This window comes from Myxocyprinus asiaticus, chromosome 33, assembly GCF_019703515.2.
Source record: "Myxocyprinus asiaticus isolate MX2 ecotype Aquarium Trade chromosome 33, UBuf_Myxa_2, whole genome shotgun sequence".
Classification (NCBI taxonomy): domain Eukaryota; kingdom Metazoa; phylum Chordata; class Actinopteri; order Cypriniformes; family Catostomidae; genus Myxocyprinus; species Myxocyprinus asiaticus.
Window position 1 is genome coordinate 29,840,649 of NC_059376.1, and position 24,265 is coordinate 29,864,913.

Genomic DNA, 24,265 nt, shown 5'->3' on the forward strand with positions numbered 1-24,265 from the left:
TGCTGGAATGTGGCCCTCCAGGAACCGTGTTTGACTTAATGTGACCTTGTTTTTATGTTCGCTTTTAAACACTTATTTATTTGCACATTTTGCACCTCTACGTATTAAAACATCTTTTTGGAATGCAATTCCTATCTCGGGTGTGATTCTCTTCTTGACCGCTCAATCACAGACCCTATCACAGTGACATTTTTGGTTATTGATTCATTGTCATTATTTCATATTATTATTCCTTTTTTATTTCTGTATTATATTTAATAGATTATATTATGGTATCTTAATATTGTATAATGAATTATTATATTTATAAATTCCTTCCCTGCCTTTTCATTTAGTTGGATGATTGTATTAATAGTTCATTTTTCACTTGTTGCTGCTTGAACTTTAATGAGGGGAACACATGCTCTCTCATGAGGGCAAGAGACAAAAAGAAAGGACTCTACAGGTGCTTCTATTGTTAATGCTGTTTATTTGAGAGATATTTAATAAAGATGTTTGAATTACACCACATCTTGTAACTCGCGTTATGCCTATGCCCAGCAAAGACTGAGATGCTGCCGCCATGAACGATAATAAGGACCGTTTCACAGCTCACGCTATTTTCACTTTGCCTTGTCGCGTGTGAAACATCACATTAACAGTACAGTACAAAAACTTTTCATATTCGCCATACCTCTCCCACTGCATCGTTCTTAACTGTTGAATCAAGTTTGTTGTCTTACAACACTATGCCAGTATTCTCCACAATCCGTGATGCCATGACAGTGCTCCTGAAGTCTTTAAGGAGCCACACGTCACATCTTTGCGACATGAGTGATCGGTTTATGCGATCAGCCAAATTACCGATCACAGATCGAGTCATAGGACATGAAAATCATCCGATACCGATCGGTGGCCAATCGATCGAAGCATCCCTAATATTTATAGCAACTTTACAAAATAACACATCCAGTTTAATGGCAAAAATGTTTGAAGGAAACTCTATCGCCCCCTTGACGTTTGTTCCCGCCACGACAATGCAAGAACGCACGTTAAGCATGTTCAACCAGACTGCACGTTAGCAGTGCGGTGGCCAAGCGCTCATATTTGCATTAACGTACTTACTTAGTGTTTGTTTCGGCCTTAAAAACATATTCTGCTGCTGTGTGAATGTAGCCAATGTGAAACCAACTTTTTTGGCATAGAAGGCTAGCATGCTAACTCACCTCTCTCCTGCACGAAGTAGGCGAGGTAGAGGTCCAGCTCTTTAACGGACACGCTGATGTGATGGGGCTGAACGCATAGGATGGGATTGGAACACTGGCCACCTTTGGCCAGACGCTCCCCATCTGTGCTCTCCAGCGGGATGCCCTTGAACAGAATCACCATCACCAGGTCCAGACGCCAGACTTTATCCGCCTGCCGCAGACAATCTATGCGCCTCATCTTCCCCTTCTGGTCTGGGTTTGAGAGGACACAACACGGCTGCTTTTTCCCTGTGATGGACAGCACAAAGTCCTCCCGACACTCTGGCCGGATGTCTTTGCGGAGCTTGGCAAGGAGGCGCGACGCCCACTTCTGTTTGACCTCAGGCTTCTCGCCTAGGAGTTCGTCTTTGACGGCGCGCTCTTCGTCCTTGGTCATTCGCTTTTCGTGCTTTTTAAAATATTTGCGCTTGCGGGCTTGCAGGTTGAACCAGGTGTAGGCGAAGGCACGCACATGCGGCAGCAGTGCTTCAATGAATGGATGGAATTCATCCTAAAAGAGAACAGAAAAAGATGGAATATTTATCAATTCAAATTGTCTTCTGAAAACCAATTTCAAATTTACTCAAAGCAATTTCTGTGCCTCTTGCAGCACCAAATTGAACTGCAAAAATAATGACATTTTTCAAGCAGGTTTCCCAAACACATGACCTATCTTGCATTAGTCAGAAAAATTGGTAATCCCGCTCCAAACTGAGACAATTGGTTGAGCCAGTGTTGCTGTGTCAGGCTGGTTGGGACACACAAACAAACAGAGAAATGTTTTGATAGTACCACAGAGCCACACTGTTTACACATTTTAAGGAAATCAACCTACCGACTTAAAGTTGTCTCGCAAATTTAGCTGGGATAGTAGAAAGTATCTTAACATGGAAAAAATTGCACAGTTCACCCTCAATCAAATGGATGGAATTCATCTCGAGAAGACAAAAGGCGTAATTGATCAACTCCACCTTTTTACTCAAAATCTATTTGCAAAAACAGACAAACAAATGCCACCTCTGCAGTCAACTACAAAGGGGAAATGAACCATCCTGGCTCTTTTCTGTATTGATGCACTTCATTGAAATGCGTTTTTCCATTCACTGTTGTTTACCCTAACAGACAGAGTAAATTCCAGCTTTATTTTTAAAGTCTCAGTGATATTTTAATGATTTCACAGTTAATTGTGTACAGAGTTTTTAGCAAATTCTTTGCATCCACAGTCCTCCATTGTTTTCATGCTCACTGAAGCACCATGTGCAGTCATCATTTATCCAATTATGCCTTGTTGACTATTTTCACTTTCAGTGGTACATTTTCAACAACAACAACACACACATATGTACCTCCCAGGCATGTTGCAAACCGCAGTTCCTTAACTGTTTAGGGCACGATAATTCTGCAGCATTCATTTGGTCTGACTAATTACTTCCATATTTTACCATTTCTAAAACCCTAAACTAGCAGCAGACCATGCTATAAATGTTACTAAAACCCCAACTGAACATTAAACATGCACAACTATCAATTATCAAAACAAGACTTGAAGCTTAGTGCACACTGCTGTGGCTATTTGTGTGTGTGTGTGTGCGTGTGTGTGGGTGGGTTTGGGTGGTTTACGAGGAACTTTTTTCAGGTTACAAACTGGTAATTACAAGGGTATTATGCTATAAATGTGGTTTATGAGGACATTTCTAGTGTCCCCATAATTCAAATTGTAAAAATGCATAACGTTTTTTGTGAGGTTTAGGTTTAGGGGTAGGGGATAGTATCAATAGTTTGTACAGTATAAAAATCATTATGTCTATGGAGAGTCCTCATAAGGACAGCTGCATCAACATGTGTGTGTGTGTGTGTGTGTGTGTGTGTGTGTGCATAAAACAGTCATAATGAGAGTGGTGCTCTACAGTTCTGTGATAATAAACCACATGCGGATGAAGTTATGTTCAATAGGAGGGTTTTGCGCTTATGGCAAAATAATGAAACTCAGACTCACACTGAATGATGTCAGCTGTGGCATCAATATAGCATGACATAGTTACCAGCGTGTCACTTTTGCTTAGGTATAATTCAATAACAAAGAGCGAGAGAGATGGCTAAGGGCTACTTGACCACAATTATTCAGAGAGAAATAAAAAAAGAAAAATAGAGAGGAAACGGAGCATCCCTCAGTCTGGTTTTGCTGCAAGCAGGGAGCAGGTTTTAGAGAAACATAATTAGATATGACTTTGGCATGCTGTGGATCTTATGCGATAAGCATAAGCATCAGGACTGCAGGCAAGCTAATCTAGCACCAGCACTCTCTGCTTACGCAGCCATGCACTTGTTATCCGGGCAGTATGGGGTTTTCCGTTGTACAGTATTGAATTTTGTTTTAATTTTATTTAGATATTTGGGACTTTAAGTGCAGAATACATTTAAAGTGCATTTCTTAAAGGTAGTTTTTCTGAATCTTTCCGAAACACAAAAACAGACTGTCCTGTCCTTGTGCTGCTTCAGAAATCTTTGAAAAGACTTTAAACCACGCTCCTTTAAGAGTTCTCTCACTGAGCTGGACTAAAGTTGGTCTGAAAAAAGATTTAACATCCTTTTCAAGAGCAACAGCAGGGCATAATATGTTTTTATTTCCAGTTATTTAAACTTTTGTGCTGGAAACAGCTGAAAGCAAACAGAGTGCAGTAATTGGGAGGTTGAGAGGGCCCTGTCCCAGCCTGCAGACACTCAAATCTTTAATCAGTCAGCTCACAGGACTGACTCAGGCAAAACTGGTACAGTTACTGAGTACACTTTCCAAAGCTTTACTGAAAAACACAGGAAAAAAGAAAGACAATCTAATTTCCAAAAAAATCACTAAACCATTCCCCTCATTTTATTTTGTTAAATAAAAAAAGGAGAAGGGTTTTGTGACTTTAAAATTCATTGCTTTGAAAATTAAATTTGCATTGCTCAAGTGTTCCATGGACATTCTAGCGAGATTAAATCATTTAGAAGAGTCTGGACACAATTTGCACCCTCTAACTGCACAGGTTTCCCAAAGCACATGAGAAAATAGTGCATTCAAGAATAAAGACCACATAGGACATGGGCCTGTGTCCCTGCAGACGTCTGTGGTTGTATTTTCTCTCCATCTTTAGGGTAAAGCTCCTCTCTTTACACTAGCTTCTGTACCAAGAAATCAAACCACAAACCACTCCTCCGGCAAAAATAAACTTTGTTGGCCCTTTTTTCCTTCTCACAATTACACAGAAAGCTCAGAAGCAGTTGAAATTAATCTGGACCAGGCTAAAGCACCTGTACACTCTCCTCTGTGTGTAAATATACCATGTCCTTGTCTACAGATTGTTACCATACCGTGGAAAATTTGTATAGTTTCTTTCACATTTTAATTTATTTAGCACTTGTTTTTATAGTGGTAGTTGAGAGGAGGAGTGGGCAGTATGACCAGATTATTTTGTCATGGTATGAGTAATGCTGTGACATTTATTTTTAATTTTTTTTAAATAGCTTATTTATTACATAATCAAGTTTTACTTCCGATCCAGTTTATTAAATAATAAACAATGAAATGTACTTCATCTAATTTTATTGTACTTGATTTTTTTTTTCTTTTTATTTTGGAACTTGAGGGGCACAATCCAGAAAAGAATGATGTTGGAGAAAGGGGAAAATTGGATCGGGAAATTACAAACTCGTATTCACATAGCCCTTATGAGCCCCTCAGCACAGCCACTAAGTCACTGCTTCAACCTGGAAATGTATGTTAAATCCTGCAGTTCCTTATTGGTTACTATTTACAGCACCAACATGAAGTCATTTAGCAGTAAATTGAGAAGCTTATTGTATTTCTCCATTTCATTCTCTCCCTCTTTCTCCATATTAAGCCTGGATGTGCTCCAACGGAATGCTCTGCTTTAACTACAATCAGGTTGAAAAGACCACCTTGACTGGATTTCATGTGCACATTAAGGATGAGAAAATTATTGATGAACACAGCTGATGAATGGCTTCATTTTGGCAGATGAACTAAGGCTCTTTGATCAGATGCAGGCTGATGGCAGAATGTCTGTGACAGCACAGCTGAGTTCAGACTGAGGCTTTAGCATGTGGGAATGGTGACCACTGGAGTGTCCTGAAAAAGCCAGACTTACCAGCTCTACTGTTCTCTTTCGCTCTCTCTGTCAGCCACACACACACAGCTGTATTTATGCAGTAATTGAATCATTTTGTTATTGTGGAGCTCAGGGAAATGTGTTTTTATTCCTGTCCGTTGCTCGGATCCGGACCTTTATTATGTCTTAAACAGAGAATGTGATTTATTTATTTATTTATTTTTTTGGCCAAATATTTTTCCGAGTCGAGACAGAGAGAGGGAAAAAGAGCAGAAAAGTCAAACTGATGACAAAATAGGGGAGTTGTGGTCACACACACCCACACAAAGTGTTGCTATGGTCACCACATGTGTCACAAGCATGTGTAGCAGACGGTCAGAGCTCTTCCCTGACAGTTTTCCCCAAAATTGCGTGATGAGAATTGAAGAAAGACTGACGATTTTCCAAGGCACATCATTAACAATAAAAATAGCTGCAGGCTTTTTAAAACTACTATGTTAGTGAAAACACATGCATCATTCAGTTAAATCTTCTTCTTCTTTCAGCTGCTCCCATTAGAGGTCACCACATCGGACCATCCGGGATCCGCATATTTGACTTGGCATAGGCTTTACATTGGGTGCCCTTCCTAACGCAACTCCCAGTGGCTGGAGGACTCTCACTCACACCTATGGGGCAATTTAGAGTCTCCAATTCACTAACCTGCATGTTTTTGGACTTGTGGAGGAAACCAGAGCACCCAGAGGAAATCCATGTGAACATGGGGAGAACATGCAAACTCCAAACTGAAAGGCCCAGTTGAGCCAGGACTCAAACCCATTAACTTCTTGCTGTGAGGCAACATTGCTAACCACTGAGCCACCATTTTTTAGTGTGATTCACCTTTCACCTTGTGCAGAGTGCACTGTGCCAAGGGATAGAAAATGCCAGTGAGTCTTGATTTTTTGTAACATTGCAATTTACCCAGAATGCCCTCTGAGGCAATGCCCTAATTAAAAGCAGACATTCTCCCCCACCCTTCCTGCACTGTTGCACTGCTGTTGCCAAAATAACTTTCCCTTTCTTTCTACTGGTTGGCTCAGAAAAAAAGTAGTGGATTGTTTAGGATTTGGGTAATGGAATCAACTTTAACACACTTTAAAAGCCAATCCCCCCAAACAGGAAAGAGTAGACATGCTTCTGTTTGGAATACATACAGAATGAGATGTTAAATTTCTTTGCTCCACTTTCTGATTTTTGAGAATCTGTTGCCAATTCTCAAAGAAATACAGCAAATATATAAAAGAGACCCAAGAACCCAATTGTAGGTTACAATCTATACATATGTACACTTTGCAGGGGCAGTGGTGGCTCAGCAGTTAAGGCTCTGGGTTACTGATCAGAAGGTCAGGGGTTCAAGCCCCAGCACTGCCAAGATGCCACTGTTGGGCCCTTGAGCAAGGCCCTTAACCCTATCTGCTCCAGAGGCACCATATCATGGCTGACCCTACACTCTGACCCCAGCTTAGCTGGGATATGTGAAAAAAAAGAATTTCACTGTATATGTGCAAATGTATAATGTGTGATAAATAAATGGAATTATTATTAATTATTTAAGGGAACATGTACATTTTAGGTGCTGTAACTGTTCACCATTTCTTTTAAAGTTAAAGTGTTAAAATACTTTCTCGAAATCCAGCTAAATACACAGTCAGCTATAAGTCAGACATTTGTGAATCGATTTCCCTTAAAAATGTAAAATCTTTGGCAAAACCTTGCTATGTTTGTTTGTGAATCCCAACCAGCCTAACACAGCAACATTGACTCAGCCAATTGCAGGGCTACTGTATACGTTTGGTAGACTAATGACAAACAAGGAGAATGTTCGTGAAACCTGCTTGAAAATAGTCATTATTTTTTCAATTCTACTAGATGAACTCAAATGACACACTTCACTTTTAGAGCTGAAGTGTGTAACTTTTTCAGTGTTAAAATACATTCTCCTATCCAAGCTTAATATGCAGAGACAACTATGAGTAGAGCTGGGAATTGATACAGATTTCCAGATTCGATTTGATTCTCTATATGGGTATATTTCAGTTATAATGTCCCTTTTGCTTACATTTGAAATAAATTCTCTCTCAGCTAATGCTGTTAATTATACAGGGGACCTTCTAACTAGGTATATTATGAAAATATACATTTTACTAATTATATTTTATTAGTTTTTCATAATTTTGGTCAGATTTTAGCTTTTTAAAAATGTGCAAATCCATGTATTCAATCAATAAATATGATATTATTTGCATATATCATTTTTTTTGTTTTTGTTTCATGTTTATTATTTAATTGCATAGTTTGTACTATTTACAGGTATTTACATTGATTTGTTGAACACACTAAAAACTGTCTCTTTAAGAAATCTCATTTTGGTAAAGAGCGTCTGTAAATGAGCTCATATTAAGGAGAGAGACTCGAACGGCTTCATTTCCTCATCCATGCTATGCATAATTAAAATGTAACAACTTTTACTCTCAACACACAGTGAAAGGATCTCGCTGCTTAATACTCTACGACAACACTATGCAATCACTGTGAGTGAAATCTGAACATTTACCAGCCATTTGCCAGTTATATAAATTTTAGCAAATGAGAGTGATTTCCTCTCATTGTAGTAAAGGTTTGCGCAAATAGTACAACATCGATAATGGGATTTCAGAATCGAAATAGAGATCAAGATGTATCGTAAAATCAACATGTTTACCCACCCCTAGTTATGAGTAAGCCATTTGTAGTTACATTTTCTCAAAAACTATAAAAACTGTCTCTGAAGCACTATAAAAATCCCTCTGCTTGTTTGTAGTGCTGCTCTCCAAATTAGCAGAGTGTATCAATGAAATAAAAGATTGGATGGCCGGAAATTTCCTTCTGCTCAATTCCGACAAAACAGAGGTACTAATTATCGGACCAAAAACCTCTAAAAACAAGCCGCTAAAATATAATTTGACTCTCGATGAATGTACTGTTACATCATCTTCAAAAGCGAAGAACTTAGGTGTTATATTTGATACCAATATGTCCTTTGAAAATCAAATTACCAATGTTTGTAGAACAGCATTCTTCCACCTAAGAAATATTGCTAAATTACACATGCTCTCTGTTGCTGATGCCGAAAAACTAATTAATGCGTTCATGACCTCAAGACTAGATTATTGTAATGCATTACTGGGAGGATGTCCAGCAAGATCAATAAATAAACTGATGACTAGAAACAAGAAATATGATCATATTAGCCCAATTTTATCGTCATTACATTGGCTACTTGTTAAACTTCGTATTATTTTTTAAATTCTGTTAACTACGTACAAAGCTTTGAATGGTCTAGCTCCGCAGTACTTAAGTGACCTTCTGACATGCTGTATTCCATCAAGTTCATTATGATCGCAAAATTCTGGCCTGTTAATAGTTCCTAGAATATCAAAATCCACAAAAGGAGGTAGATCCTTTTCATATTTGGCTCCTAAACTATGGAATAGTCTCCCTAACACTGTTCAGGATGCAGACACACTCACTCAGTTTAAGTCTAGACTAAAGGCTCATCTATTTAGCTAGGCATACACCTAATTTATCCTTCAACTCACAATTAGGCTGCTTTAGTTAGGTCTGCCAGAACCAGAAACCAGAAACTTTGATCATGATCTATAACTCTGCAATAAATTGAGTTGCATCTATGCTAATATTATTCTATTTGTTTCCATGTCTCAACCTCGGGACTCCTATCCTGAGGTCACCAGAACCGGCTGAATCCAGCTCCATTCCTGCTTCGTGTTTGACTCCACTGCTACGTGTCTCTGAGTGATGACGACTAATAACAGCCGGTGCCAGCCAAACATCACTTCAGTATATTACAATGGACTACAGAGGATAAATTTATAACAACTCCAACCATAAGACATGGGATACATCATATGCCATTGCCTGAACCTTGGATTTAGGATTGACCTCACCGAAATTACCTGCCGGTTGAACTGCGATGCGCCTCACTGATCTCTGCCTGCATCACCTCGGTCTAATGATGGACTACACTCTTATAATGGAATACATAGACTATCAATTAATTGCCAATAAAAGCCTTCATCAGCCAGCTAACAAGGACAATGCATCTATGTGAATTTATGCAGTTAATCCAGGATGAACTTCAAAGACATTAGTCATTAATCTTACAGTTAATACAAAATCTTTGTTTAAACACTGACCCTTAACACTTAATTAGTTTAATCATTTTAAACCATGACTTGAACTATACCTAAGTAATATTGGCATTATATTCATGATGTTAGCCAGAGGGGAACTGGCCCCCACAGTGAGCCTGGTTTCTCCCAAGGTTATTTTTCTCCATTAACCGACATCTTATGGAGTTTTGTGTTCCTTTCCACAGTTGCCTTTGGCTTGCTCACAGGGTTTCTAAATACAACTATTATTAATTACTTATTTTTAAATACAATTCACAATCGTATTTAATCAAACTACACAATGATGACTCTAAGACATTATAGATATTACAGTTTCATTTTCTGTTAATGCATGATTTTCTGTAAAGCTGCTTTGAAACAATGTGTGTTGTGAAAGGCCCTATACAAATAAAAATGACTTGACTTGACTTTTAAGCAATCAATCCAGCCCGAAACAACCACACTGACTCAACCAATGGCTTAAGGTGGGGGCAGGACTATATGTTAGTTCTACCAATGGTAGATAATCAGAAAGCTGTTTGAAAACAATACACTTTTAAAAATAAAGGTTCTTAATCGGGATGTATGGTCCACAAATAACCTTTAACATTGACGGAACATTTCCATTGCACAGACGGTTCTTTGTAGTGGAAAAAGGTTCTTTAGACTATAAAAATTTTCTTCAAAAATGGTTCTTTTAATTACCTTTCGCTGAAAGGTTCATTGGGGACTCAAAATGTTTTTTTCTATAGCATCGTTTTTGGAACCTTTATTTGTGCAATTCCGTTTGGTGGCGCAAAAATGACACACTTCAGCTTTTCCACTACTTTTAACTACATATTGCCTTTTCTTAAATAGACCTGTAGTATGACAAATGAATTAAAAAAAATATAGATATTTCATGTGGTCTTTCAATTAATACTGTAGGTCTGCATGTATAACTGCATGCATTAAAATAGTACAAATGTTGTTTCAAGAATGTTTAGTTGAAGTATAGCATGTCAGATTGCCACTACTGCTTCAAATTAATTTATCAAGATGTACTTAAGCAGTGGCAAAGCAAAGCTGAAGAAATAGGCCTAGATGTTCTTGCTAAAACTAAAACTGCACTTCAAACACATTTGCGATTTAACCATGACACGTTACAACTCTATAGTCGTTTATGTTTTCCTTTCTAAACAATGTTGGATGCACCTGATACATTGGATTCATTCTTTATCAAAGACACAGAACTAAGCTGCAGTCCTCTGTGCCCAGTGGGCTGATGGAAGATGATGTTCTGAATGCTGAGTGGATCAAAGTGGATGTTCTGTGAGTCACACTGCCTCTTTCTTTTCCCCTCTCTGTCTCTTCTGCACAATCGTTGAGTCAGCCTTCAGCCATGCAGCATCATAATGGAGGGTGGGGGTGCTTGCTAACCATCCTCTCTCAGGAGAAACTGTGGTGTGTGGACAATGAGCTGCAGAGGTACATTATTACGGTTATGTTATTCACACTCTATTTAACATTGTTATTTATTTTTTTATTTTTGTTATGTTTTGATTTTTTAGCTCTATTTTTAATCATACATTTTAGAAAATTATACAGTTATATTTTTAGGGGAAAAAAACTCTCAAAATATAAATATATGGGCTGCTGACATGCAGTGTCTTGTAGTGTGACCTGCTATACTCCATATCCAACTATTTCAAACTGTATGTTACTAAATATTGCATAATTACTATTATATATGCAGTTTTAAATGACCCCATACTACCTGAGAAGCAACACATTATAGTATGTGAGGGTATAATAGGGTATATTATACACTATGAGACCAAAGTTGAAGTTAGCTTTGAGGCCATCTACCAGTGAACATATTGTTAAAAATGTACAAACTTTCTCTTCAGGGAAAACAAAACAAAATATTGATGATACATCTTGTACTCATGGGGATATATCCAAAGTTTTGTCCAATAAAATGCACTCTAAGTCCTCTCCCTAACTAAATGCTATTATAATTAAGTGAACAGCTAGAAGTATTAAAATGATGGGGAATGCTTATTAAGCCAAGAAATTATGTCAGTTATGGCATCTAAAAAATATTCACTGTCTCTCATGTATTCCGATAAATTAAATCTAAAATCTTGATACTGAAAAAAGTCCATGTTATTTGTCAAATACACATATACTGTACCTAAATACTTTCTTTTAAATAGGCACTTGTTAAATAGGCAAATACTAGTTTAACTACTAAAAATACAGTCTTTTGATAATATTGGACAAAAAGATTCATCAAGAATTTATCTCTTTTTAAAGCTGCTCTGAAAGGATGAAGCATTGTTGCATGTGACTCCCTATCATAGCATCACAGGGTTCATGTTCCCATGACAGCTAATTGCACCTGTTACATTAGCATCTGAAATGCCATGAACATCCCATTGATGGAACATAGAAAGGGTTTGTTTACTTAAGATCTGAAACAAAGAGTGAGCAGCATAATTATGCATGATTCAATCCACGCAACAATTAGTGCCTCACATCCACTAGATCTTCAGGTCTCCTGTCTCCTGGGGTTCACAGACAAAACGCTGCCTGGTGGACTTGAGGGGATTGTGGAAAGGAGGAATGTGTCTTCAATGTCTTCACTGAAGATAATGTTTAAAACATGGGAAATGCAGGCTCTTACAGTGCTGTGATTTCTTCTGTTTTTGTGTATATCTCACACTAAATTGTTTCAAAAATTCAAACAAAACAAAACATAAAACAAAAGCAGTCTGAGTAAGCACAAAATACAGTTTTTAAATGATAATGTTATATATTGAAGCAAAAAAGTTAGCCAATACCAACTGGGCCTGTGTGAAAAAGTGTTTGGTCTTGGTTACTAAATCCCCAAATCTATGAAACTGCATTCATAATGGGGTTCAGCTGGACTAGACACACCCAGGCCTGATTACTGCCAGCCCTGTTCAATCAAATTAACACCTAAATAGAACTTTTTCAACAGCATGAAGTTGGCTGAAATGTCTCACCCAGTAGCAGATTATGCCAAGGTTGAAAGAAATTTCAGAAATTATGAGGAAAAAGGTGATTGAAATACATCAGTCTGGGAAGGGTTACAAAGCTATTTCAAAGGCTCTGGGACTCCAAAGAACCACAGTGAGAGCCATTATCTCCAAATGGAGAAAACTTGACGCAGTAGTGAACCTTCCCAGAAGTGGCCAAACTTCCAAAATTCCTCCATAGTGATGACTCATCTAGGAAGTCACAAAATAGCCAAGGTCAACATCCAAGTAACTGCAGGCCTCTCTCGCATCAATAAATGTCACTATTCATGACTCCACTATCAGAAAGACACTGGCCAAAAATGCCATCCATGGAAGAGTTTGAGGCGAATACCACTGCTAACCTGGAAGAACATTAAGGCTCATCTGAATTTTGCCAAAACACACCTTGATGATCCATAAAACCTTTTGGGAGAATGTTCTGACTGATGAGTCAAAATTGGAACTGTCTGGAAGACAGGCGTCCCGTTACATCTGCCGTAAATCAAACACAGAATTCCACAAAAAGAACATCATACCTACGGTAAAGCATGGTGGTGGTAGTGTGATGGTGTGGGGATGCTTTGCTGCTTCAGGGCGACTTACCATAATTGAGGGAAACATGAATTCTGCTCTCTACCAGAAAATCCTAAAGGAGAACATCAAGTCATCAGTCCATGAGTTTAAGCGCAAGCGCAACTGTATTATGCAGCAAGACAATGATCCAAAGCATAGGAGTAAATCCACCTCTGAATGGCTCAAAAGAAGCAAAACTGAAGTTTTGGAATGGCCTAGTCAAAGTCCTGACTTGAACCCGATTGAGATGCTGTGGCAGGACCTTAAATGGGCAGTTCATGCTCGAAAACCCTCCAATGTGGCTGAACTAAAGCAGTTCTGCAAAAAAGTGTGGGCCAAAATTCCACCACAGCGTTGTGAAAGACTGATCTCGTTATCAGAAGCGTTTGGTTGCAGCTGTTGCTGCTAAAGGTGGCACAACCAGCTATTAAGTTTAAGGGGGCAGTTGGTTTTTCACATGGGTGATATAGGTGTAGGATAACTTTTTTGCTTCAATAAAAAATATATATATTTGAAAACTGTATTTTGTGTTTACTCAGGTTGCAAATGTTTTATGTTATATATCGTATGAAGATCTAAAACAATTCAGTATGAAAAATACACAAAAATAGAAGAAATCAGGAAGGGGCAAATACTTTTTCAAAGCACTGAAGGTGCTACTTATATCTGTGAGCACATCTGCTTTTGAATGAGTGGGTGAGTGTTTGCTGGTCAAATCTGATGTGAAAATTTCATTGTGTCAATTAGGAGTTTTTGTAGAAGCTCCAAAGAACATTAAAGGAATACAGTAGTTCACCCAAAAAGAATTATTCTCTCATCATTTACTCAATCTCATGCCATCTCAAACTCTTGCTTCTGCAGAACACAAAATATTTCTGGGTAAATGAAGGCAGGGTATATAATATCTTTTTCCAAACAATGCAAGTCTATGGGGTTCAAAGCTTCCAAGCTCCAAAAAGGACACAAAGGGAGCAAAGTACACTATATTGCCAAAAGTATTTGCTCACCCATCCAAATAATTGAATTCAGGTGTTCCAATCACTTCCATGGCCACAGGTGTATAAAATGAAGCACCTAGGCATGCAGACTGCTTCTACAAACATTTGTGAAAGAATGGGCCGCTCTCAGGAGCTCAGTGAATTCCAGCGTGGTACTGTGATAGGATGCCACTTGTGCAACAAGTCCAGTCGTGAAATTTCCTCACTACTAAATATTCCACAGTCAACTGTCAGTGGTATTATAACAAAGTGGAAGCGATTGGGAATGACAGCAACTCAGCCACAAAGTGGTAGGCCACGTAAAATGACAGAGCGGGGTCAGCAGATGCTGAGGCGCATAGTGCGCAGAGGTCACCAACTTTCTGCAGAGTCAATCGCTACAGACCTCCAAAGTTCATGTGGCCTTCAGATTAGCTCAAGAACAGTGCGTAGAGAGCTTCATGGAATGGGTTTCCATGGCCGAGCAGCTGCATCCAAGCCATACATCACCAAGTGCAATGCAAAGCGTCGAATGCAGTGGTGTAAAGCACGCCACCATTGGACTCTAGAGCAGTGGAGAAGCGTTCTCTGGAGTGACAAATCACGCTTCTCCATCTGGCAATCTGATGGACGAGTCTGGGTTTGGCGGTTGCCAGGAGAATGTTACTTGTCTGACTGCATTGTGCCAACTGTGAAGTTTGGTGGAGGGGGGATTATGGTGTGGGGTTGTTATTCAGAAGCTGGGCTTGGCCCCTTAGTTCCAGTGAAAGGAACTCTGAATGCTTCAGCATACCAAGAGATTTTGGACAATTCCATACTCCCAACTTTGTGGGAACAGTTTGGGGATGGCCCCTTCCTGTTCCAACATGACTGCGCACCAGTGCACAAAGCAAGGTCCAACATGGATGAGCGAGTTTGGTGTGGAAGAACTTGAATGGCCTGCACAGAGTCCTGACCTCAACCCGATAGAGCACCTTTGGGATGAATTAGAGCGAAGACTGCGAGCCAGGCCTTCTCATCCAACATCAGTGTCTGACCTCACAAATGCGCTTCTGGAAGAATGGTCAAAAATTCCCATAAACACACTCCTAAACCTTGTGGAAAGCCTTCCCAGAAGAGTTGAAGCTGTTATAGCTGCAAAGGGTGGGCCGACGTTATATTAAACCCTATGGATTAAGAATGGGATGTCACTTAAGTTCATATGCATCTAAAGGCAGATGAGCGAATACTTTTGGCAAAATAGTATAATCAATGTATTCTGAAGCGAAACTTAAGCGAACAAAACGTAACTCCTTTTTCACTATACATTTTGACATCTGCAGTCTCCTTGGTGATCATGATTTGAACCGTGTATAGTGCTCTGTGCATGCAACACGAGGAAGCTAAAGTTTTGGACCCCAATGTCTTCATTATGATGCTGCATGGCAAAAATATGTTTTGCTTTCCACAGAAAAAAAGAAAGTCATATGAGTTTAAGACAGCATAAGGGTGAGTAAATAATGAGAGTATTATGATTTTATTTGGTGAACTATTCCTTTAAGAATAAAGTAACAAATCTATTCATGCCCTAGTTGTCATCAAACTTTAAAATAAGCAATTGGCCTTACTAGTGATAGACCAATATATTGGCCATGCCTGGGTAATCAATAAATGTTGATAACAATGTGAATTTTGAAAAAAATCTTGTGTGAAAACTATATTGGTTGACCACTAGACCTTACCTACCTACCCAGTATTCAAAGCAACCTAATTCAAACTTTCTCCAGTGTCCTGATTGTGGCAGAGATTGGTGCTCTTGAAACAGTAAATTATAACTGTGCACACAAAGAATTCTTTGTTTTATGGTTATTTCCAGTCAGCAGTAGCTTGGTTGATTTGCAAGGTGGCCTGTTGGTTGTGAAGTTTCCTGGTTTCTAAATGACTGAGGAAAAGATATGTGAACAATCAAATGAAGCTCTGAGAGGTGTCAGACTCCTCACACTTAACCTACGCAAACAAAAACTACAATCTGACTATTATGCTGCACAAAAGGTCAACATTTTCGCCTGAAATAATCAACAAATATTTCATTCTTGCTTTAGAGTATTGAAATCTATGTTTTGTCCACTTCTTATTGGGCCTAATTCATAAAATAAGAGCAGTGTAAATAATTTGTAAAAACATTCTTACATAAATTGTAGGGCTGCAAAATTAATCGAAAAACTAATCGCGATTACAATTATGGCTGCCACAATTATGTAATCATCAAAACTGTAGATTACAGTATTAAATTTAAGTATACTGCTGTTGCGTCAATGGTTTCGATTATTAGAGTATTCTAACCAATTCCAGCCATGTATGTTGAGCAGTGAAACAGCAATGGTCAAAATTAGTGCTGAAGAAACATCACCTGACTCTTGAAAAGAAACTGTAAAACAATGGCGAAAAGCAATTTGGAATTCTTTTGGATTGGTTGCATGTCGCGCTGCTCCATCTCAGCAGAGATGGTAAACAAACTGCATGAGTAACACAACAAAACCCAAATGCCAGTTACAACCAAGGAATAACACTGTGCAAATAATGTATTTATTCTGCAGTTTAGACAGCTTCATTTATAATGAGAGCATTTGTGAGAGTGCAGAACTCTGTGAAGTGTCAGTGAGCTCACGCTGCAGGACTCAAACAGTGAGTGTCAGACAGCTTCAGTCAATATAATGGGAGTGTTCTAATACTGTCGCATTACTCAATTTTTGTATACAGTTTGTTAACAAAAATAAAAAACAGTTTAGTTTTGTCATGTTTCTAAGTTGTATTGATGTATCAAACAGCAATAAAGTAAATAACAGCTTAACAGTTCTCAGCATCTTTTGGTTTTTTGGATAGAGAACGTGGCATGAATGGCATATTCCATGGATCACCGTCATCACATGTCTGCTCTAATAAGACTCATTTGTCCTGCAGCTGCTGTTGGTAGTTTTACATTTTAATGCATCGCACAAACTCTGGATACATGGTTGCCTGCTTTGTGATGTCATTGTAATTCTATCTTTTAATCAATATTAATGATCATGATTACAATATCAAGGGCAATAACTGACAATTATGTATTATTGTGGCAGCGGAGGCGTGGTCAAGCATCCATCCGGAGAGAGAGAAAGCGGTAAGGGCGCTGGCACCTGAGCTAGATTATGTTTAACACCTGTTTCTAATTCCAGTGAGCATGGGGAGAGCGGCATATAAGCAGTCACGCCACCAGCAGAGAGGGAGAGAGTCTTGCACAAGGAAGGCCACAGTGCTCCTGAAGCTGTTACCCTGTGTTCTCCTTCCCTTCTGTTTGTTATATATTATGACAATTATATATTTTATATTATATATTAGGCAGCCCTAGTAAACTGTCACATTAAATTTACGTTAGAATGGTTTCACACTGATATTCGTTCTGCTTGTGTTTCATGAATGAAGCCCAATATTTTTTTCCACATCTTCTTTTCTTTTTAAGAGAAACACTGGGAGAGCGAAGCCTTCAACAAGATAAGTTAGGCTGAAAGCAGCCAGGGAGAAAAACAATGTTTGTAAATTATTTCAGACTCTGCTTTTTCTTTATCTTCTTTGAATACTTATGCTTCAACTTTTACCGGGGTGATACATATCTTCCCATTCTCACTATTTTTTCCTCAGCAGAGAATATGGGTACCCTTTCCTGCTTCTGTTTTAAATGCCGCAACACTTTTAGCTTCTGTAATATGACGTATTCCTATGTGAAACAGGAAATAAAGGAGAATGGGACCTGATTTTGTCCATTGGGATTTGACTGGATCGTGAAAAGTGGGCTCTGATAGTATTGGTTAATATTATTTTGCCCCGTTTATGCCGCCTCAGTGACATCAGCAGAAAAGAAGAGTTGCTTTAGAAGTTATTACATTTTGATCCAATTTTAATTTCTTCAGAACAAGCACTGATTAATCATGCCAAGTAAGACCAAGGACATTTATTAAGAAAGTGAAATTTGTCCATTTTTGATTGAGGTCTTGTTTATTAATTAATTAATTACTTTAAGCACCCCCTTCCAACAAATATGCCAGCTGCTAATTATCAATCCATTTTATCTTCCTGTTTGCTACAGTCTGATGAACTCAGTTTATTCCTTCTAACCACATTCCTTCCCTCCACCCTTTCACACTTTCAGAGGAGGGGACAGCTGCAGCTTCATCTTCTTAACATACACACTAACCACATAACCGCAAATACAAACAGCCCGGTGACTACAACCCCAAACAATCTCCAACAGCCTGTTTTTAAGCTGTTTGATCATTGGGGAATGCTAGAAAAGGTATGATGGTACTCTTTGGTTTACTGAGGAAACAACTGTGCCTTTGCAGAATTGATTTGTGCAGTGAATCACAAATCAATAAGGAGCTTTTGTATATGTTTCTATCTATGCAACTTGCCACTTTCACTCTGTGTCTTTCTTCATTTCCTGATCTGTTGTCCAGTATTACATTGAACTGCTGCTAATTATTACCTTAAAGTCAACTTGAAATGGCATTTTCTACGCATTTAACTTCCGGAAGGTGACGTATTTCAGAGTAAAACAGGATGTTCAAAGGGAAATATGTATATTTCCAGACTCATAGGATGAATTAGAGCAGAACTGTCATGACCCCCAGTCAGACATAGGGCATACATGAAAGAATCAACCTATTTATAATTGAAAAATCTGATTAGATTGCCAAGAAATTATAATAATGTAGACTTTAACTTGGTTTAGCTTGTAAAGTTTTGTGGCTTTTGTTCAGCTTTGAAGTCATCTACAGATGCTAGTGTTCCAAAACACTGATAAAATTCACTTTTAGCAGCATTTAAAATTTAGGCTACAGTATTTCTCTTCTAGGACAACATTTGAAAACTATTGATGACTCATCTTGCACTTCACAGATTTTTGTCCAATCAAATGCTCTCATGAATGAGAATATCCCTCCCCTAATATATCCCCTGCCACAAACTAGCAAATCATGGTTCAGGACTGTGACCTAACTAAAGCCTATTAGCTATTAAATAAAGCGACAAGCCCTTTGATATATCCTGCAAAAACTTCCTGTTCCAACAGGAAATATGTCAACACACGAGAAAAAACTCTGCTCGTCAAGCAATTTCAAGGGATCTTCAAAGTTTTAAGTTAATAATCTTCAATACAGAGAGCTAAGTATTTATTGTACTTTTACCACCACTGAAACATTTAAGTAAACATTTAAGTATTACATTTACCAGCATTAACACACAGGGATATGAGACAGAGATGCAAATGAAAAACTGATAAGCAATATTAACTTGAAATTTTTGTAAATACAGTGGAAATAATCAATGAGGAAGATAAATTAATACACTCATGCTCTTCAAGATGCTAAACAGAAAATGAGAGAATGAGTGTTTTAAGTAGCCTATGAGCTAGAGAGAGAGAGCGAGAAATGCATTGAGGGCATTCGGGCATGCAAACAGATTCTGCCATGTGGCATCTGCAAACAGTAATACTGTTACCTCAGGTAACCCTCAGATTATTACCCCTCCTGCCCTCACACACACACTGTGAGCACACCAGTGCACTTAAACCTTTATATCTCTATAAACAGCCAAGCCACACCTCTCAATTCAACTGCATTACAATTGAACTGGACGTGCACCCAGTAAAGCAACCGTTACGGTTTAACATAATCTTGGTTAAGTACAGTCAATAACAGAGCTCCAGTTGGAGGAGCTTATACGTTTTCAATCAGGTTGATAGCAGAGATCTTGTAAGGCCCAGACACTGTGACACGGCACTCAGTGCCTGCCACGCAACCTTAATCCCTCAGTTTAACTACACAAGAGTATGACCGTCTATTTGGATACTATAAATCCAGCTGTTTGACTCATATAATCATTACACACTTTCATTTAGACAAGGACAGCTTTAAACTGACCTCTACTCTCTACTAAGGTTGACAATGTGTGCAGATAAAAATTTAAAAAATTAAATAAAAAGGTTTTCAAGGTGGTTTTCTGAGGTCTTACATGTACAGAATGATTTTAAGGGGTTTTATAATAGTACATGGCCAACCTGCCTATGTCTCACTCCTTGGTTCTTCACATTCTGGAATATCCTTCTTAAATAAGCAGTTCTCTTATATATAAATTAAATGACATGAGTAGTGCCACATAAATCCTTAAAACAAGATTCATTTACTTGATCAAACTCTGTCAAAACCACAGGCAAATAGGGCTGAAAGGATTAGTCAATGTTAGTTGTTTGATCTCATTTAACGTAACATGAGATCATATTAAACTCCAATGATGACGTGCGAGAGCAGCACTGCAGCTCGCGCCTGACTGAGGAGAGGAAGAATTACACAGCTCACAGTCCAGATGCACTCTAAACATTCTCAGCTTCAGGTGATGTAGATCGCAACGTATGAAGGAATTATAATGCAAAAATACAAAATAAGTTAATACAGAAGCACTCTCGTTGTGGAATAAGCGGAGTTATTTAAAGGAAACACCCCGGCATTACATCTTAAATACAGTTATATTTAATGCGTTATAGCTTTATTAAAGTTCAAATAATATGGAAGCAGATCGTGTAAATAACTACAAACTCCGAAACTGCCATTTCTCTGTGCGATCAGCGCCTCTTCTGTAAGTTGTGCGAATGTCCCAATCTAAGGGGGAGAGACTGAAACTGCATCCGGCTGATGCACACTCTGTCCCAGGGATGCTCATCCCTCAAGTGCGAGCACTTAATGCAGCTAGATTATAACGTGATGGCTCACGACTTATTGAATCATAATATATGTGTCACTCTGCATTTCTTATCGTGAAGAAAATTGGCAATATGCAGCTTTATTAATACGAGAGTGTTTGTTTTTTTTTGTGAGTTAAAGATGGATTGAAGTGAACAGAAAGGTGAGAGTGGGTAGTCTTCACCCGTTATACACTGCAACAAAATATGTTATTGATTTGTTTCTGTTTTGGCTTGTTTTCCAATATAAATATCTAAAACTCCTTTAAAACAACATACATTTTCTTTAGCAACTATACTGCAGAAGAAAAAATTGTTATCTGAGAATTTTGAATATAATATTAAAAATACAAATATTTTAAAATATCTAAAAATCCTTTAAAAAAGATGCATTCACCTGAGAAGCAGCATATAAGATATTTAGACTTGCTTTTAGAGAACAGATCTTGAATATATGTATATTTTGTCTTTACTGCACTCGCAGAAGTATAACCAAGTGAAAAAATACTCTTATATACAAAATACACTTATATTTAAGATACATTCTCTTAAAGCAAGTCTAAATATCTTATATGTTGCTTCTCAAGTAAATGTATCTTTTTTTAAGGATTTTTTGACCATTTTAATTGGAAGACAAGACAGAAACACTTGATAACAACAGGATTTTTTGCAGTGAATTTATTACTGAATTAAACTTAATAAAAAGTTTTTTTCCCCCTTTAATACATTGACTGTCATTTAGAGGTATTTTTAAAAGATGATTTTGTCCTCTTTATTGTTAGTAAGCACGTTTAATACAACCATTTAAGTCGGGGCACAAGCTGAATAATCGGTTAAGAGCTAATGATTAATCGGTGCAATAATCGCCGAATAATCATTCTAACAATTGTTAGATTAACAGATTATCAAAATAATCATTAGTTGCAGCCCTACTGGCAAATTACTTTTATTTGTTTTAATTATAAACCCCACTCAATTTTTTTAATGTATGCTTAAATTGCCACATCAGTCAAATGTTTTATCTTGTTTAATTATTTTTTATTTTTTATTTTAATTTTTTTTGCAATGCAGCAAGGATCAAACTTGACTCAAACATAAATACAAGTTGTACACGTCCACATAACTACATTATATTGATTCAAATACCATCTTGTTAATTAGACAGTAAAATGAAAATGCATCATGTTCTAAACTTCATGGAATGACAAAAACTGTGCTGATTAAATCTTTTAAAATGTAATTTAAACAAGGTGAATTTTTTTTTTAATTACTCTAATAGAAGCAATATTACTCCAACAACAGTCTGAATTTTTTTATCAATGTGGATTTTTTTGGGTAATTTTATAAATATCTTTTCAAGGTTTCCATTCTGGAAGACATCTTGTGGATTCAAGAAATGAGAGCTGATCCACATCAAGTTTTTCTAGTGAAAATGTGATGCTTTTATCATTTCATATCATTTTTATCAAACTCAGGGGGTAGAAAAATTATTCTGAAAATTATATTTCTCAATGGACCATTTCTTTCAGCATGTACAATTCAACCTTTGTTTAGCATGCTAATAAAACCAAATGTGATATTGTGATAACTCACAAATAACAGCCAGATCCATAGCCAAAGTTGTTGAGTTTATATTTTCCAAATAAAATAAAGGAAATATAATAGCTCTGCATTTACATGCATATTAATTATGAATGGGAATGAGGTACTCAAACAAGAGCACATGTATGGAAAGCTAATTAAACATGGCTGTAAAAGACAACAAGTCCTTAAAACAGACAGGTAGCTTATAGACCACTAAACAACTCAAATGCATGCTTCAGAACTGTTAATACACTTGACCATGAGCGGTAAAACGAAAACCTTATAAACATAATTCAATTAAACTTTTTAGATGTACTATAAAAGCAGGAAACTTTTTAGCAGGAAATGGAAAAGTTTTTAATGATCTAAAAGTATAAATGTCTAGTGCTTGACTAAAATGGGTCTAATAATACAATATATAAATACAGAGTGACCAATATAATGCCGATATATTTAAATCAATTTAATGATAGCAAATAAAATGAATTTTAATAGTTGATTATTTTGCTTATGTTACACAAATATGTACTAAAATTCACTAAAATATTAGCATTAACAAATATATTAGAATATCTACTAAATATTTGAAATTAAGAAAAAGTACAATATCTATTGACAAGACTGTCGATAGGTTACAGAAGTGACACTAGGCGGAATTAATACTTCTGTTAATTGGCCAGCCAAGCATTATCTCCATATTGCCAAAAATCGGCAGATTAATTGGCATGACCGATAGATCAGTGCATCAATATAAAATTAAATGCTTATTTCATGTTTTGCCAATTGCCCAAACAGGATGCACTCCATTCTTTTATTGTCTTTATAATAAATAATAACTTGTAATAAATAATAAGTAAAAATGGAAAAAAAGCCACTAAAGTAAAGGGGAACTGGTGATTTGATTTATACAGAATCAGAGCAATTAATTAGGAAATGATGACAGGGGAAGTGTAGGCTGCGATGGAGCCTTGGTCGGTCTGTCGGGTCTCGGACGCTGGCTGACCACACCAGAGCAGAGCAGGACTCCTTGTCTGTCTCTCTGTGGGTTTAATTACATTAGCCCTGTAACTGAATTTAGCTGAAGCTTCGGCTCAATTTCTGACATCACGGTTTAAATCCTGGAGAATCCTGGGAAAATTAATTGGGTCTTCCCTCGCCCTCTGAATCGCCCTCCCTCTCTTTTGGTCTCTTTGCGCCATGGGAGCAGATAAAATCTGCAGATCCCAATCAAATTAAATCTACTTTCAAGCAGACTGAATAATTTATCAGCCAAAAAAGAGGAGGCTACAGAACATTTCAATTATTTAAGAGTCTATACTGAATTTCAGGGTAGTTAACTCTTGTTCAGCCTAGTTTGGTGATTCCGATATAGAAGCGAAAGGGTTAAATGTCCAATCCAAAAAACAACAACAACGGTGGAATGGTTAAGTCCTCTCTATCTCTTTCTCTCTAACTCTCTTTTCACTACTCTCTGTCGGTCTCTCTAGCTCATGTTTTCTAACCCTTCCTTGCTCTCCTCACTGTTACATTCAATTACATAACCAGCTAGCCTGCTAATCTCCATAATCCGAATCATGCCACAATAGGGCCATGCCGCAGAGCTTAAGAACAAAGCCTTCACTAAAAACTCTGTCATCTTCCTTTGTGAGAGTCGAGGAGTGAAGAACAATGCTCTCTTAAAGCTCTACAAAATGTAATTCTCACACTCAGGTGACTGCCTGCCAACAAGTAACACCATAATTTTCACTGATGATATGTCTTATAAAAAAAAAAAGAGCTTTTCAAATTCCTCTCAGCCTCATTAGTTG

At 37.6% G+C, this 24,265-nt stretch overlaps 1 protein-coding gene across 13 annotated transcripts in view; it reads right to left on the reverse strand.

The window, feature by feature from the left end:
• Positions 1 to 24,265, reverse strand: part of nfic (nuclear factor I/C) — a 126,354-nt gene that overhangs the window by 88,130 nt on the left and 13,959 nt on the right. For 8 of the 13 annotated variants that reach the window (XR_007894499.1, XR_007894500.1, XR_007894501.1 and 5 more), the window contains one exon: positions 1,206 to 1,737. Coding sequence is in view for 10 of the 13 variants with exons in the window: in XM_051670117.1 (XP_051526077.1) it covers positions 1,206 to 1,737 (532 nt within the window). In the remaining 3 variants the exon portion in view is untranslated. Of the gene's footprint in view, positions 1 to 1,205; positions 1,738 to 10,740; positions 11,006 to 13,175; positions 13,197 to 24,265 lie in introns of those variants that run through there. The other 5 variants (XM_051670111.1, XM_051670115.1, XM_051670114.1 and 2 more) reach the window with 2 other exon arrangements.